The sequence below is a fragment of the Alosa pseudoharengus genome, unplaced genomic scaffold (assembly GCF_046254945.1).
Source record: "Alosa pseudoharengus isolate Yale_2024_CS ecotype anadromous, Long Island Sound unplaced genomic scaffold, YU_APseudo_1.1 YU_APseudo_1.1_scf_23, whole genome shotgun sequence".
Lineage (NCBI taxonomy): Eukaryota > Metazoa > Chordata > Actinopteri > Clupeiformes > Clupeidae > Alosa > Alosa pseudoharengus.
The window spans coordinates 18,563,144-18,578,323 of record NW_027468685.1 but is presented as its reverse complement, the minus strand read 5'-3'; the positions used below and the strand labels follow the sequence as shown (position 1 = coordinate 18,578,323).

Sequence of the window (15,180 nt, the reverse complement as noted above, 5' to 3'; positions counted from 1 at the left end):
GCAGAGGGACTGCCGCTAACTCGTAACACGGGAGGAACCACCGAGAAGGAGAAAAGGCGACACGCGGAGACTGCATGAATCCAGCGTTTATTTTCCAACCATATTTTGCCCATTTCAAAGTAAAACAGAAAATGCACAAAAACTGGAGTCACGCAACAACTGGATCCCGTTTAAGTGCCTATATCCTGTTTAAAGTAGCATTATTCTGACGTCCGTCTCCACTCCGGTCAAGTAAAAAAGAAAAATGTTGCTCTTTTTCATTAATAATAATACTTTGGGGACCCTGTAGAACTATTTCCACGAGGACAGGACTTTCTCCATATGGGCGTGCGCAGCAGTGCCATTTAAGGACGGTAGTGCTCCATCGACTGGGTCTGCGAGAATAAGCGACGTGGATTTGGTGATTAGTCTCCTTGGACATGTTTGGCGTTTTTCTCAGGTTTGCTTCGCTCTACATGATTATGTAAACCGCAACAAAAAGCCATTCAGAAGATTTTTCAAGACAAGCTGATATTTCTCCGAGAGACCTGTTGTTCGTTTCAATATATATTCTTATGCATTTTTCATTCCCTCCCATTCGATATTTAAAAGCACAACATTATGTCAAGTGTGGAACGAGAACATATCATTTAAGTGTCACCAAGGAGTGATGCATGCTGTGTTCTCCCTCATATCGGAGAGTCGCCTTTTACCAGTCCCATGCGCAGAACATTTCCCCTCCTCGGAGATTCGCCACCGTGTTGAATCTTAACTCGACTCAGCAAATTGCATTGTCTATCTACGTACGCGCATTTTAACGTAGACGGTTACATTTATTCCCATAGTCTTTTCATATTAACTTAACTATGAACAGGGAAAAGCTGTTCCTGCGGTGCCAGCTCATGGGAAGCAAGACGGGGATGAACAGGTTGGTTGTGGCTAAAACTTTGGAACACTGTCACGAGGATGCGCGCCCTGCATCGTTATTCAATAGGATGTTATAACCGTTAATTTTATATGTGGGGAATGCTTCAGTCGAAATTGGAAAAAACTACAGTAAAGATTTTTCGATGTGCATTAACTATGATGTGGCTTGCACTACGGAACTGTTCATTTACGCTTGAGTTAGTGGAGATTCAGCGCTATTAGTCACAGTGGACCAAGTCAGTCTCTCCGCTGTTTGTTGATGGCCCTACGCGCCGGGAGGACTTGGTTTGGACAGGTCTTGCGCAGAGTCTCTCGGCTGCAAGGCTCCTGGTCCCGGCGTTCGAGCAGTCTCTTGTGTCTTTCATCAAACCAGGAGCAGGATCTGGGGACCTGTTACAGAGACCATAACCTATCCCATTGCCCCGGCGTCCACCGTCACCACACACACACCAGAGTCTGTCCCTACCCATCTTATCGCTGTCAGAGCTTTCCCGAGTGCTGCTCCTTTCCGGGGGATCGGAGGGGACATGAACCCCTCACTCGCCGGTTCCTGGTGGCCATGAAGCGGCAGAATGTGCGGACTCTGTCCCTGATCATCTGCACGTTCACCTATCTGCTGGTCGGGGCCGCGGTGTTCGATGCCTTGGAGTCGGATTACGAAATGAGGGAGAAAGAACAGCTGGAAGCTGAAGAGAAGCGTCTCCAAGGAAAGTACAACATTAGTGAGGATGACTATCGAAAACTGGAGACTATTATCATGGAGGCTGAGCCCCACAGAGCCGGGGTTCAGTGGAAATTCGCCGGCTCCTTTTACTTTGCCATCACGGTCATAACCACCATAGGTGAGTTCAGCACATGAGGATTTCTTTGTCTGGGTAACTTGTTTGATTCTTAGCCAGTGTCATGACACAAACAGTGTGGGGCCATGACGTGAACAAAAAGCAGTAGCATATGTTCACTCGCCTTGTCATCTGCACGGTGACAAGGCGGTCCTTAGTGCTTGAAGCAAAATGACAATCATGGAGTAAGGCTTTTTAAAGTAAGCACACAGTTTGTGACAAGGAGGCGTGAATCTCTCCAAAGCTGGCCTCCTTAAAAGCCAGCCTGTTGCATTGTGTTTGATTTTGCGGTTTACTTGTCTTAGTTTATGAAATTGAGCACTTGATATCTTTTTAGGCTGATCCTTCCGGTATAGACGTAGAGGTGTTTGTAAAGTCTTAAATATTTCAGACAGGGAAAGACAACAAGTTATTCTTTAGTAGAGCCCACGCCCAGTCTCTGGAAAGTTTGCTCTTATCCGTTTGGAAGAATTTACGTTGCATTTGTGAACACTGCATCACACTCAGAGATAAACCAATAGATGCAAAATCAACGAAAGTACAGTTAGCAAAATAGCCTACCACTTTGAAGTGTTTGGGATAACACACTAGCAGAGAGATTTTCAGCACCGTTTGCCCAGCTCTCTGTGCGTGGTGCTGAAGGGACAGCTCCGCACAGCACGCCCGCTTCAGGCATGATTCTGAGAACACCATGCGTTGAAATCACAACAAAGTATTTTTATATGTATGTATATATGTATGTATTTATTTGGAGCAGTAAAATATGTCTTCAGATTACTTTCATGTCGTCGGTTCATTCGTGGTCAAAACGTGATTCTCAAAACGTGATCTCACTTTCTTTTACTGTCTTTTTCTTTCTCACGACACATTTACTGCTTTGTGATTCTCGTTCTCACGCGGTCTCTTTTACACAGGCACACACACACACACACACACATGCGCGCGCACACACACACACACACACACACACACCGAGAGAGAGAAAGAGAGAGAAATGCCTGTATTACGTTATGAGGATTGTTGGTAAACCAGTGCTGAGGGGGTTACAATAGAGTCAACAGGTGTTTTTGCTCAGACTTCCCGTGCTGTCCAAGCAAGAGGACCACAAGGGTCTGTCGTCCTTTATAGCCTGCCCAAGACATTTCCCGTTCACTGACTTTTTCCAATCCATTTCTCCGTTGAGCAACTGTGTCCATGTGCAGCGCATTTCATGCGGAGAAGAGAGCTATAAATAGAACCACTAATAGCACTATAAATACACGACATGGGTTTTATGATGCCGATTTTCCAAATCTAACTTGTACTCACAAATTCCAAACTGTGAAAACACGAACAAAGTGACCCATACAGTAGTTCGTTTTTTTAGCTCTTTTTCTTTAGTTTGTTACAAGGCAGCGACTCTATTCGATTAAACATGTTGCTTTGACACTCCAATTCAGATCAGCATATCTGCAGTCAGAGGGGAGGGGTGAACAGGCTTGGTGAAACGTGCCTCCCCTTCCCTGGCTCCACATCAGACGTTTGGTTGAGAGCAGTGAACAGCAGATGTTAGAAAATTGGTTCTGGCGTTCATGCATTTGGTAGCTGTGGCAAGTGGCAACTGCGATGCTAGAACACAAGTGTGTGTGTGTATGCGTGTGTGTGTGTGTGTTTGTATGTTTTCTCTTATATAGATTTCACTACAACTAATTAAGTGTAACGCTAATGTTATATTTCCTTCACATATATGGGGAATTTTGCATTTTCAACTCATTTATAGTTGTAGTGCAGTTCACCTGTTTTGCACAACAATTGATATACCAAACAGTGTGAGAAGGGTTTTTTTTCGGTGATGATTGAGCTGATTAGACTATAAACCAGTGTGGCAACATGAGCCTTCAACTCTGTACAAATGTAGCTTACCACGGGCCTAGGCCTTCTAGACTACATCCTCAGGCATGTTCTCAGTGTTGGTCAGCAGTTACAGTTCTCAGGTTAATTAACTTTTCCCTAGCTTTGCCTTTTGGCATTAACTACCACGTCCCCTTTGTTTAATTTCCATCGTTCAATCTCTGAGACAGTCTTAAACTATACACTCTTAAAACAAATGTTTTGGAAACAACATAAACAGTGTTCCTATCTGGACACAAAGATGTGTTAAAAACTAAGCAAGTTGTGTTTTAAGTTTGTTTTAAGCAGCATCATTTCACATGAGACAGTGGCTACAGTAATTAGCCCATTTCCATCCTCTGTTTGCTCAATTGTGATAAAAAAAAGTATGCAATCAAAAGAAGCCGTTCCCCTTCTAGTCCATAGAAAAATCTTCCGTGACTTGTCGATGGTGTTTCTCGTGTCAGTCGGGGCCTGAACAACGGTGCAGCTCCCTTCAGTCCGAACGCAGGGGCTGCCCGCTTCACGCAGCTCTTATGCCACACTCTCGTCAGCCAGCGGCTCCATGGTCCAGCACCCACAGAAATAATCTGGATAGCTTTTCTTATGTTTCTGACAATTAAGTTTAGAGTAGGCCGGCCTGTTGTGCTGTGCGGGCAGCCGGTGACTGAGCTGGTCTGACATGAGTACTCCTGTGCCTCCATGTGCTTGTGATTGTTCACCTGCTGTTGCAACAAAACACTTTATGCAGCTCATAACAGAACATTGTAGGATCATTTCGTTTCACCCAATTGTAATCTATTTATTCCTTTCAATTTCATGCTGAATAAAGGCTTTTAGTGTATATGAAGCATACTTGATTTTAAGGATAATGATGATTCATCACTTCCACCCATGGTTTTACTCTATGACACAATAAAATGACACAGTTGTTTAGTTATGTCTGACTTCTGGCAGATTGGGTAAGGACTGGGAGTTTCTTATTGTAAACAGTGGCTCTGGAAAGACATACACTGACATTATCTAAGTCATATACAGTACATCTTATCTGTGAGGATTGTAATCCATACTGTGAATCGTTGTGTCTTTGTGGAGGCCATTCAGACTGCACATAGCTTATGGCCCTGATTAAATAAATAGTTTTCCTGATAGATAATGTCAGTCAAAAGACTGAGAGATTGCATTTGTTGGAAAGACATTGGAGGGCATGCATGTATCTTGATCAATCTGTGATTTGCCATACAACCTTGGTTCTGATCCAAATTCTAAAGGAGACTGGATTCAATTGCACAGTGTGTTGCCACCAACCAACCAACCCAACCCCACTACCAATGTCTGCCAATTACTACAAGGTCAGACAAGTCTAGCATTTGAATGTTGTTGGGCATCAGTGTGCAATAATCCTGTGCTGCTGCTGTGGCAATGTGGTGTTTTACATATGACTAAGTGGCCGTAAGCTTTAATTTCCCCAGCACCTCACAAGCCAATGCACGGTTCCATGAACGATCAAGGCTATAATCTGCTTCAAATCTTGATGATTCTATGAGTTCTCCCTGCTTACTGAAAGTCGCCGTGTGAACCTGCGTGACGTGAGCACGAAATAGAATGCGAAATATTAAAATAATCGCATCGGACTTTGTGTGTACACTTTGAGTGCCAAAATTTCGCACACAAATTTTTCGGATTTTCGCACTGTTATTTCGTATCGTATCTGGTGTATGCATGAAATGAAACGCTTCAGCAACAAATCCACACTGTCCACTTGGTAAAAGCACTTCACTTTGTACAACTCCTGTTGTTTTTCTGAATAAGTATAAGTATACTCTTATGATCCCATGAGGGACATTTGGTCTCTGCATTTATCCCAAATCTGTGAATTAGTGAAACATACACAGCACACAGTGAACACACAGTGAGGTGAAGCACACACTAACCTGGAGCAGTGACCTGCCTGCTACAGCGGCGCTCGGGGAGCAGTGAGGGGTTAGGTGCCTTGCTCAAGGGCACTTCAGCCGTGGATGTGGGAATGGGAGAGCCGTGCTCAACCACTTCCCCCGCCCACATTTTTCCTACTGGGTCGGGGATCGAACCGGCAACCCTTTGGTTACAAGCCCGAAGCCCTAACCAGTAGGCCACGGCTGCCCCTATAAATAAATAAATACATGCCTGTCCACACTGACTTGTAATGATTCCATATTTGCACCTGCACTGGTGAATATAGAAGACCGTGTTTGCTTATTATGTTTTGTATGCAGGGAGAATTGTAAGAGGAGCCTGTCTTAACAGGTAGCAGTTCAGCATTTTAGGGGATCACAATAGGAGTTGCCCACTTCAAATGGTCAGACCAGAGAGGGTTAAAGCTGAGCTAGTAATCAAGGATCTTTGGTCAGACCTTTGATCTTCTTGGAAAATCAAAATGACACTAGAATTTGTGGACGTCACAGCACTCTGCAGATGAATGGCACAGTGGCTGCCTCCTCTGCACATACCGGGTCAAAAGAGTTCTGCCTGAGGTCTAAAAATGGCTACAGCACGTCCCAGCCGATAAGGCCATGATAAATTAGAGTATCTCTTTCAGAAGACAGGTCTTGCGTCTGGTCTGAACACAAAGAGTCTGGAGCAGGGGTGGGGTTGATTTGGTCTCGGTCTGTTCTATTTATTTAGCCCGTTTATGATTTATGTAATTTCTTGTTTAATGGACCTGCTGATTCTGAACATTTAGCCTAAGTTAGCTGACATTTGTGGCAAGTATTTTAAATGTCAGTGCAAATTGAATGTCATTTCACACTACTCCTTGGACCCTTGCAATATTGTTGTGGAATAATCTAGCTAATAGAAAAAAACACACAATTAAATTGGAAATTTAATCAACCTGCGTGAACTGATTAAAATAACCTGCATCATAGTGCTATATTTATTGGATACAGAAAATGTAAATGTATGGAGAATTGATAAAGGGGCTGTTGTCCAAAGTTATCTATTGAATCGGCTGTCATGTTTTTCAGAAAAGTCACTGAAAAATATAGGTGAATGGTGCACAATAACATAAGTGGTTTTAACAGATCAAGCAAACAGAGAGCGAAAGAGAGAGAGAAAAAGGTATTTTCCACAAGGCCCTTGAAGTCATATGGTTTAAACATTGAAAAGAAGGTCTTGGCTGGTCTTTGTCAGCTGTTAAGACAGTCTAACGTGGTATTCTGTCAGGAGGCAATTTTGGAGACAAAGTTGTGCTCAGGGGAACCTGTTACTTGACATTTAATCAGTCCTATGAGGGCAGTCCTTAGTTCTGCAGTCAAAATACAATCAAATCAACTGAACTATTGGTATGTATAAAGATAATTAATGATATACAATATAAGGAATGCACTAATATTACATAAAGGGAAAGATCAGGGAAAAAAGATCAGGGGAATTTTATATATTACCGGAAGAGAGAGAAGGAAAAGAAACTAGAGAGAGAATTATAGATCCAGAATAAGGAATACTCTGATATTGCACACAACAGTGCAAGTCAAAGAGAAAACAATGAGTAAGACAGTGAAAGTATTTGTATGTCAGAGAGAGAGAGAAAGAAAACAAAAGGGAAGAAAGAAATAGAAAAGAAAAAAATATAAGAGAGAGAGAGAGACGCTTTGGCACAAAATGTCAGTGCAGGCTGAGCAGCCCGGCGTTGGTTGCTGTGGCGACGGTGTGTGTTCTGGCCATGTTTGCAGCACTAACTTGGTGTTTGTGTGCGCAGACGGCCAGATTGCGGCAACCACTGATTCTCCTCATTCTCCTGATTAATTGCATGGAATATTTCCACCTCTCTCTCTCTCTCCCTCCCTCCTTCTCTCTCTCTTCTCCTCCTCCTCCACTACTCTATCTTCCCTTTGCACATCGCTGAGCTAGTGAGAGGAGTGTGTGTGTGTGTGTGTGTGTGAGTGTGTAACCAAGCGAGAGATACTGTAGGTGGATGGAGAGTGACATTTTTTCCCCTGGAAGCATGATGGTAGGTCACAGTGACTTGGCCCTGCAGTGTTAAGTTTAAAGGGGAGAGCCCAGTGAAGGGTGGTGGGTGCATGCAGGGGCAGGGGAACATGTGATACTACTGCAGTTGCTTCTCTTTCACCTGTGCTAGTGGACCAAGCATTTATGTATTTGGATTACATTGATGTGCTTAGAATTAGTAAGGATGCTGAAGAAAATAGTACATTGATCTGCATACATTAATGTACCCTGAATGATGCCATACGATGCCAATACATTGCTTTAGATTGTAGGCAAGTAAACCTGATTTTTTAGGAATAATTATGCATTTAATATTTAAACAAAATCTTAACTTATCAAACATTTCCAGTAACAGTTTTGATGTGGTCTTTTTATTGTGTTTTAATCATATGTTATATACTGTATGGGTCAAGCAGTGTGTGTGAGGAAGCTTTGTGTACAGGCAGCATATGCTAACTCTCTCTCTCACTCACTGTGTGTGTGTGTGTGTGTGTGTGTGTGTGTACTTGTGACTGAGTGTGTGTATTCCTGACATTATCCACATGCAGACAATACATTCCAGTGGCATGAATAAAGTGCTATGACACTAATGGCTTTTAGTCTGAGCCTGAGAGTGGCATAGCCAACTGTGAGAGGAAGAGGAAGGGGGAGGAAGAAATGTGTGTGTGTGTGTGTGTGTGTGTGTGTGTGTGTGTGTGTGTGTGTGTGTGTGTGTGTGTGTGTGTGTGTGTGTGTGTGTGTGTGTGTGTGAGAGAGAGTGTGTGTTTGAAAGCCTCCTTTGAGCCCACCGGTGCACCTGACTGCAGGTGCGTAGTTCCCGTGTCACCCCCCGGAAGCCGCGCTTGTTGGAGCGCCAAGAATAATCTCTTTGATGCTGGGGCGCCTTTGTGTGGTAGATGCATGCTAAACAGCTGTGTGTGTGTGTGTGTGTTTGTGTGTGTGTGTGTGTGTACATGAGCGAAGAGCTGTCTCGCACCCTGTCTGCGGTGCCTGTTTGGGACACCAGGGTGCCTGCCTGCCTGCCTGCCTACCTGCTTTCAAAACTCTGATGAGGTTTCACAAGATGCAGGCCTGGTAACTGTGAGGAGGAAGTAAGCAGTAGAAAGAGAAGAATAGGAAGCTCAGGATTCTTCAACACCGGCAAAATCTGGGGTCTCACCATTGCTGCTAACATCACAAATAGTTTGGCTTGTCCCCTTAAAAGAATGCTTAAAGTCTCCAGTCTGTGGATGAAGCCTCTTTGAGTTTCTTTATCACTATAATTTATTGTCTACTTTGGTGGCTGGTTTTATAGCGGTTTTTAGTTGTGACTATCACCTCCCCACACCATCAAGTCCCCAGGACTTTCTACTTCTACATATCTGGTAGAACAGTTCCTAGAGCCATTGAAGAAATGAGTGGTAGACTTTTGGACACTTACAGTACATGCACTTTCTAGGCAACCCAAGACATTACAACCATAAGATATTACAGAGAACACGTACAACAATAAATTCCTGTAGTCTGTGGACATTTTTTTTTATGTTCCTATGAGTTTTAACGCCCAGTGGGAATGTCAGCAAGAGGAAAATGTGTGTAGTCTATAGTATTTCTCTGTGGTGGTGAAAAAGTCACTGGCTTTGCCATTAAATGTCCAACCTTATGTTAAAGAGATGTCTGGCTACACCCTAAGAACCAAATAGGGTTAAGATTACAAGTTCTTGTTTTGTTTTTTTTACAATTGAAGCACATGAGTGAGCCCATTTGTCGAGCCAGTGTAGCAAAGCTTACTTTTTTGTGGGACTGATTCATTTGTTCTGTTGCACTTGGCAAGCTAAATCAATCTCGCTAAAGTCTTTGAATGGAAAGAAATACCATTTCTTTCCAGGGGTCTGGGGCTGGAAAAAACCCTAATTTACCTTCGGTCTTATAGTGAGCACTTCCAGCACCGTGACTGCGAAGCAGAACAATGGATCTACCTCTGGCGACCCCCTCAACAATTTCCCTCTCAGCTCAACTGGAGTGTGCAGGGTGTACAGGAAAGATTGTGTTAGGGAGACCAAATCGAACAAGCCTCTTTTAAAGTCTAACTTGAAACTTACATTACAATTCTTCCCCTTCATTTTGAAAAACAGCTATAATAAATATGATTTGAATGAAAAACACTTGAAGATGTGGAAAATGTATGGCTAAGATTTATGGATTTAATATTTAAGTTTCTAGTTTGAAATATTTGACCCAGCTTCAATTTGGTAAAAAAAAAAAGTTTGGTCAACAAAAATGAGTGACCAATGCACTTACCAAACTGCAAGAAAAAAGAAGAAATGAATGTGATGATGCATTGGCTGAGTAAATTTGGGAAAAGAAACTGATTCCCTGGTGTGTGGCTTGATGTAGGTCACTGGCCATTTTAACTCAAGGTAGCCTATGTTGGGTTTTATTGTCCTCTCTCAAAATCTTTGAGAAGGGCATTGGTTGAAGACATGTAGGCCTACTACATATGGAACTATTGCTTCTGTCTGGTTAGTTGATCCTAATAGTAAGTAGCTAGCCTAATGCAGAGAGTGAATACATCATTCAAATATGTCTAAGTTATCAGATACCGTATACAGTATTAGACATTACATAGTTTACTCCTACAAGAGCTTTTGGTAACATCTTCTTCAACCCTCTCTCATTACATTTCTTTAATTGTGTCATGCAAGTGTTATTGCAGATGCCATTTGGTAATCATTAATCATCATGATAGCTAATGCTACTTACCAGATGCTATATCCTTCCATTAGTCATCATGATAGCTAATACTACATACCAGATGCTATATCCTTCCATTAGTCGCCACGATTGCTAATGTGCTAGGTCAGAACACAGTGGTATCATCATAATGGGTAATTGTCATTATGTATTACAATGTGAGGAAGCTATCATAACATCAAACGTTGCCATGACGATTGCTGATAGTGTTGGCACGACCCTCTTATATCAGTGGGAATAATCTGTCCTTAGAACTTGTGAGAGTAAGGCCATATGTCTATAGATGTTTTTGATGATTTCGTTGGTATTATGGTTGGATGGATCCAAATAAATTGTATGTTTATGTGAATATCAAATGGTGTCCAATAACAAGCTGGACCTGAGTACTGGATTAGTTAGCATTCCACATGTAAAGATCAATCTCATAGCAAAGCCTCTTCAGTCCTCAAGAGCAGTTTGATGAGACGCCGGCCTTCCTCATTTGACATCCTGTGCCATGTTGTCATAACGCCTTGTTGATGTGTTAAAAACTGATTCTCTGTAGGCCATTTGTAATCATTCACAGGGTGTTTCATGGATGTGCCTCTCCTATTAAATTAGGCCTACCAGTACTAAAATACTCTAATGGTGCAGCAGGGCATTATGACTGATATGTAGAGTAGAGTAGCTGCCTTTAGAACATGTTTGTTTTGGTGATATTTAGTGGCAGAATTTTGCTGATGCGGCAATCCTAGAGCACATCACAACACAAAACACATGCCCCCATGCCATTTTAACCAAGATGGCATCATACTGTTACCTTATGTCAATAACAATGTATGTCAGTATACATTTACAACAATATACATACAACACAACAGTTACATCAAATTAACATTAAAGTTGACAGACACAGCTGATGTATGTGATGTCAGCTGTAACAACGTCAACTGAAACCAGCTGAAATCATCCATTATGAGTGCGTATGTATTCAATGGCTAATTGTCATGAAGGCTTCATTGAGGTGTTGTGCAGTAATTACTATGCTAAAGTCTCAGTTTTCTAGCCCAGTTCTTAGCCAAGTTGTAAAATGTCAGCAACATTAACATTGTCAAATTAGCATCTACTGTGATGCAATTATGATGCATTAGCCAGTAATTGTACTACCCATTAATAATGATTTATGGCAAATAAATGAATGAATAATGTAGAATAAATTAAGGATTGTCATGCAATTCATGAGCAAATGTATTAGTGCTATAACTGATATTCTATTAGTACCAGATAGCAATTGATGAAGTATGATGATGATTGGTTTTGATGGTTGTGGGGGAAAAATGCTTTCACATTTTCACTGTGGGATGCTGTTGGAAATGAAACGGTTTTGGGAGGTGAGATGGGGTTTAACATTTTAAGAGTTAATCTTTAATTCAAGTGAGACGGGTAATCCTTATCTGTAGTGCTGTTCAAATCAGGTTCTCTAATGCATGTTTGATGATTGATGTCTCTGATTAGGCATTCCGTTCATTATTCTCTTTCTCTATCTCTCTCTCTCTGTCTCTCTCTCTCTCTCTCTCTCACACACACACACACACACACACACACACACACACACACACACACACACACACACACACACTCACACACACACCAAAATGCTAAAAAAGTGAGAAATACAAATGGAATACGGAGCTGTTTAACCTGTGGCAACTTCAGCAGTGCAGACGTGTGTGACACTACCTTAAATAACCCCACCTGGGGTCATTTTGCAGATTTGGGGAAAACAAACGATCTTGGAACAGAATAAAGTCAATATCCGTCTTCTTATGGCTGGAGAGCACACGAGAGAGAAATGAACACATGCGATCAAAGGCTACTAGATGTGGGGGTGTAACTCTATGAATATTAATTACTTTTCTTTTGAGCCATGGCTTTTGTGAAAGATTTAGCAGGCACCTTACAGACTGGTGTCTGGCCAAAAGACCTCCAGCTTGTTCAATCAGATCTATTTTTAACACACCAAGGAAACAGCTCCTCATTATGTGCAGTATAAGTCTACACATGTATCAAGTACTTAGACACCTGATCCATAATTTGTATATTTTCACTGTGTAGCAGTGGTTGTCACGGTCACGCATTGCTTTGCTCAGGAGAGTTACAGTTGTTTTTATATGCGGTTTGACAGGGATTTCAGTCCTTGTGCTTGTCTATGAAGTGTATGACAGCTGTCACAGACGACATAGCCTTAAAACGTGACATTGTAAATGTTCTGGATTTTACTGGAGTTGAAATACCCCCAGGTAAGACTGTTTCATTAACATCTTAGTTTGAGTGATAGATCTTTGGATGACAGGGGATTTTCAGGGGCTCTGTTTCTATATTGTCTTCCTCTATATGCCCCTCTCCCCATCAGTGACAGATTGGGATTGTTGCCAGAATTGTGTTTTTGGAGAGATGATGATAATCTTTACGAAAATTGGTCATTCATGTGGCCAGTCTAATCTTTCTTCAGTGATTGTTTTTGCAAGGCATCTTCATGCCCACCCACCCCCCCTCTCTTTCTCTCTCTCCCTCTATCTCCCTCTCTGTCTGCTGCCTGTCTCTCTGTGTGTGTGTGTAAGAGAGAGTGTGTGATGTCATGAATTGAATTAAATCATCAAAGCTCAAGTTTGCTCTTGCGTTTTCTGGTTGTTTGCTTCGCATGGGATTGTCTAGGGTTTTTTTTTTTTAAATCACTAATGACATATCCTTTGAAGCCTTGAATAGAGTTTGAAGAACTTCAGTGGACAAAATGGTCAGTACTAAGCTGAGAAACAGGTGTTCTCTGTCTCATCTAAGAAGGTCTTTGAAAACGCTGTAGAATCTGAAACTCCATCCAGAAAAACCAGAGCTGTCTGTGGTTGCCAAAGCTACCATCACAGAGAGAGCTGATGCAGTTCCACTAGCGAGGCCTCAAGGCCGGGATCAGTGTGCTTCTGTCCATTCAACTGGCAACAGAAAACCGGGACACCCAAACCCAAACAGTCTTTTTCCCCTTGCCGTGCTTGGCTATATATCCTAGACTACACTTCCTGCAGGTGAGGAGAGTGTGTCTTTCTGTAGCGTACACTACCTCAGAAACACTGAAGTCAGTCACAGTCATTCTCTTTGGCAGGCAGGTTACAATAATTTGCTAAGTGGGATGAAGAGTCTGAAAGCCATACCTTGGTTCATTTAGATAATGACATGCCTTTTTTTGTCTCACTCCTCTTTGTTTTTCCGCTCCCTTTTTCCTCGTTGATTGAATATTCAATGTTATAAGGCCCCGTGTGCAGAAGACAGCGCAGATTAGAAGGCGAGGGGCTTTTGTGAGCCTGCGATCCGTGCAAGCTCACAGAATATCGTAACCAATGCATTCGCAACATCTTGATCCATGCAAATTACTTCAAACACGTCCCTTTTTGAGTCGAGATGAAATGAGATCAGCTAGCTACATTATGTCTTTTGGCACTCTGAATTTAAAAAAAGATTTTGTTGAGATGATAAGGGTTTTCACATTTCTGTGCATAATTTACAACAATCTACTTGCTCACAGAATTCCAATATAAGATTCAGTTTTGTCGTATTGAAAACATACATATTTAAAACAACATACAGTAATGGTAATTTTAGTTTGCAAATGCCACAGTCATTAATAATTAGACTAGCATAGAATCACTGAATGTTAATAGCAGGCCTGTTAGGTCTTCATCATTACGAGAGTAGAACTGCCCCAATGGTTGGGCCTTGAGCATGTTATTCATAATTCAGGACAACCCGCGTTAAAAAGAGCAGCAGCAAAGACCAGCATGCACGGACTATGCAAATATTTATGTCAAACCGGGCCAAGGACCACTGCTGGCTGTCTGTAATCGTGTAGGGGTTAATGACTTTGGGGCAAGGTCCACAAGTTAATGAAGTCTTGATTGACTTGTATCAGCAAAGCAAGACCCCCCCCCCCCCCCCCCCCACTCCCCACCTGCTCAAAAAAAAAATAAGGTGAGCGAATGCAGGCTTGCCCCGCCGTTAATGACGATGATTAAATTGCTCTGCCCTGGACGTGCCCACAACCCAGGCATGAATTACTGCGGAATAATTAGATAAACTAATAAAGATATTAAGCACCTGGAAAAGACTTTGGTCATGGTAAAGCAGTCTAAAGTGAATGGGACAGGGCAATAGAACAGTAGCCCTATCCTATAGTATCCTCGGAGAGGCTAATGTCAATGTTGATGGGTAGATGCCCTGCATGTAAAATGAGAGATTGTGATTTACATATCAATAACCCAATTTTCCTTGAATGTCCCCCATTGCTCTTTTGCAAGCCATAAAATATGCAGCGATATATGCAAAAATCTGAGGAAACTGATAAAAAAGGGGTTCTTTTTATTAATAATACATAAAACATTTCAGTTATTTCTCTAAATTATTTAGATGTGCATTTTAAATACCTCATAATATCTAACTATGTTGGACAGGATACATAAATTATCAAAGATCAGAGTGTGACTGAATGTTTGTGTGTGTCTGTGGAGAGGGCAAGAAAGAGAGAGTGGACAACAAACATGTAGCACTGGTTGAATATTTTAAATGCACCTACATAATCAAACTCATATGCTTATTGGAGGATTTGCAGTATTTTTCTTTTTGTTCATATTTTCTCCCAGTTTATAATTTGAATAAATAGCCAAAGACTGATGATCATGTCTCAAATGATGAAAATGTTTGATCAGATAAAACGTTTCCTTCTTCAAAAAGGTTTCAAGCAACAGCAGCAGGTAGTCTTTCTATAGATACTCACCATCTCTATTCCTTAGTTCAGTCACATTTAACCAAGCTCACTGTT

The 15,180-nt window shown here is 41.8% G+C and overlaps 1 protein-coding gene across 1 annotated transcript in view; it reads left to right on the top strand.

Annotated features, from left to right (window-relative positions):
- Positions 1–1,465: 1,465 nt before the first annotated feature.
- The window catches only part of kcnk9 (potassium channel, subfamily K, member 9), a 42,391-nt gene continuing 28,676 nt past the window's right edge, over positions 1,466–15,180 (top strand). The window contains exon 1 of the mRNA XM_076300972.1: positions 1,466–1,748. Within this exon, the coding sequence (XP_076157087.1) occupies positions 1,466–1,748 (283 nt within the window). The remainder of the gene's footprint in view (positions 1,749–15,180) is intronic.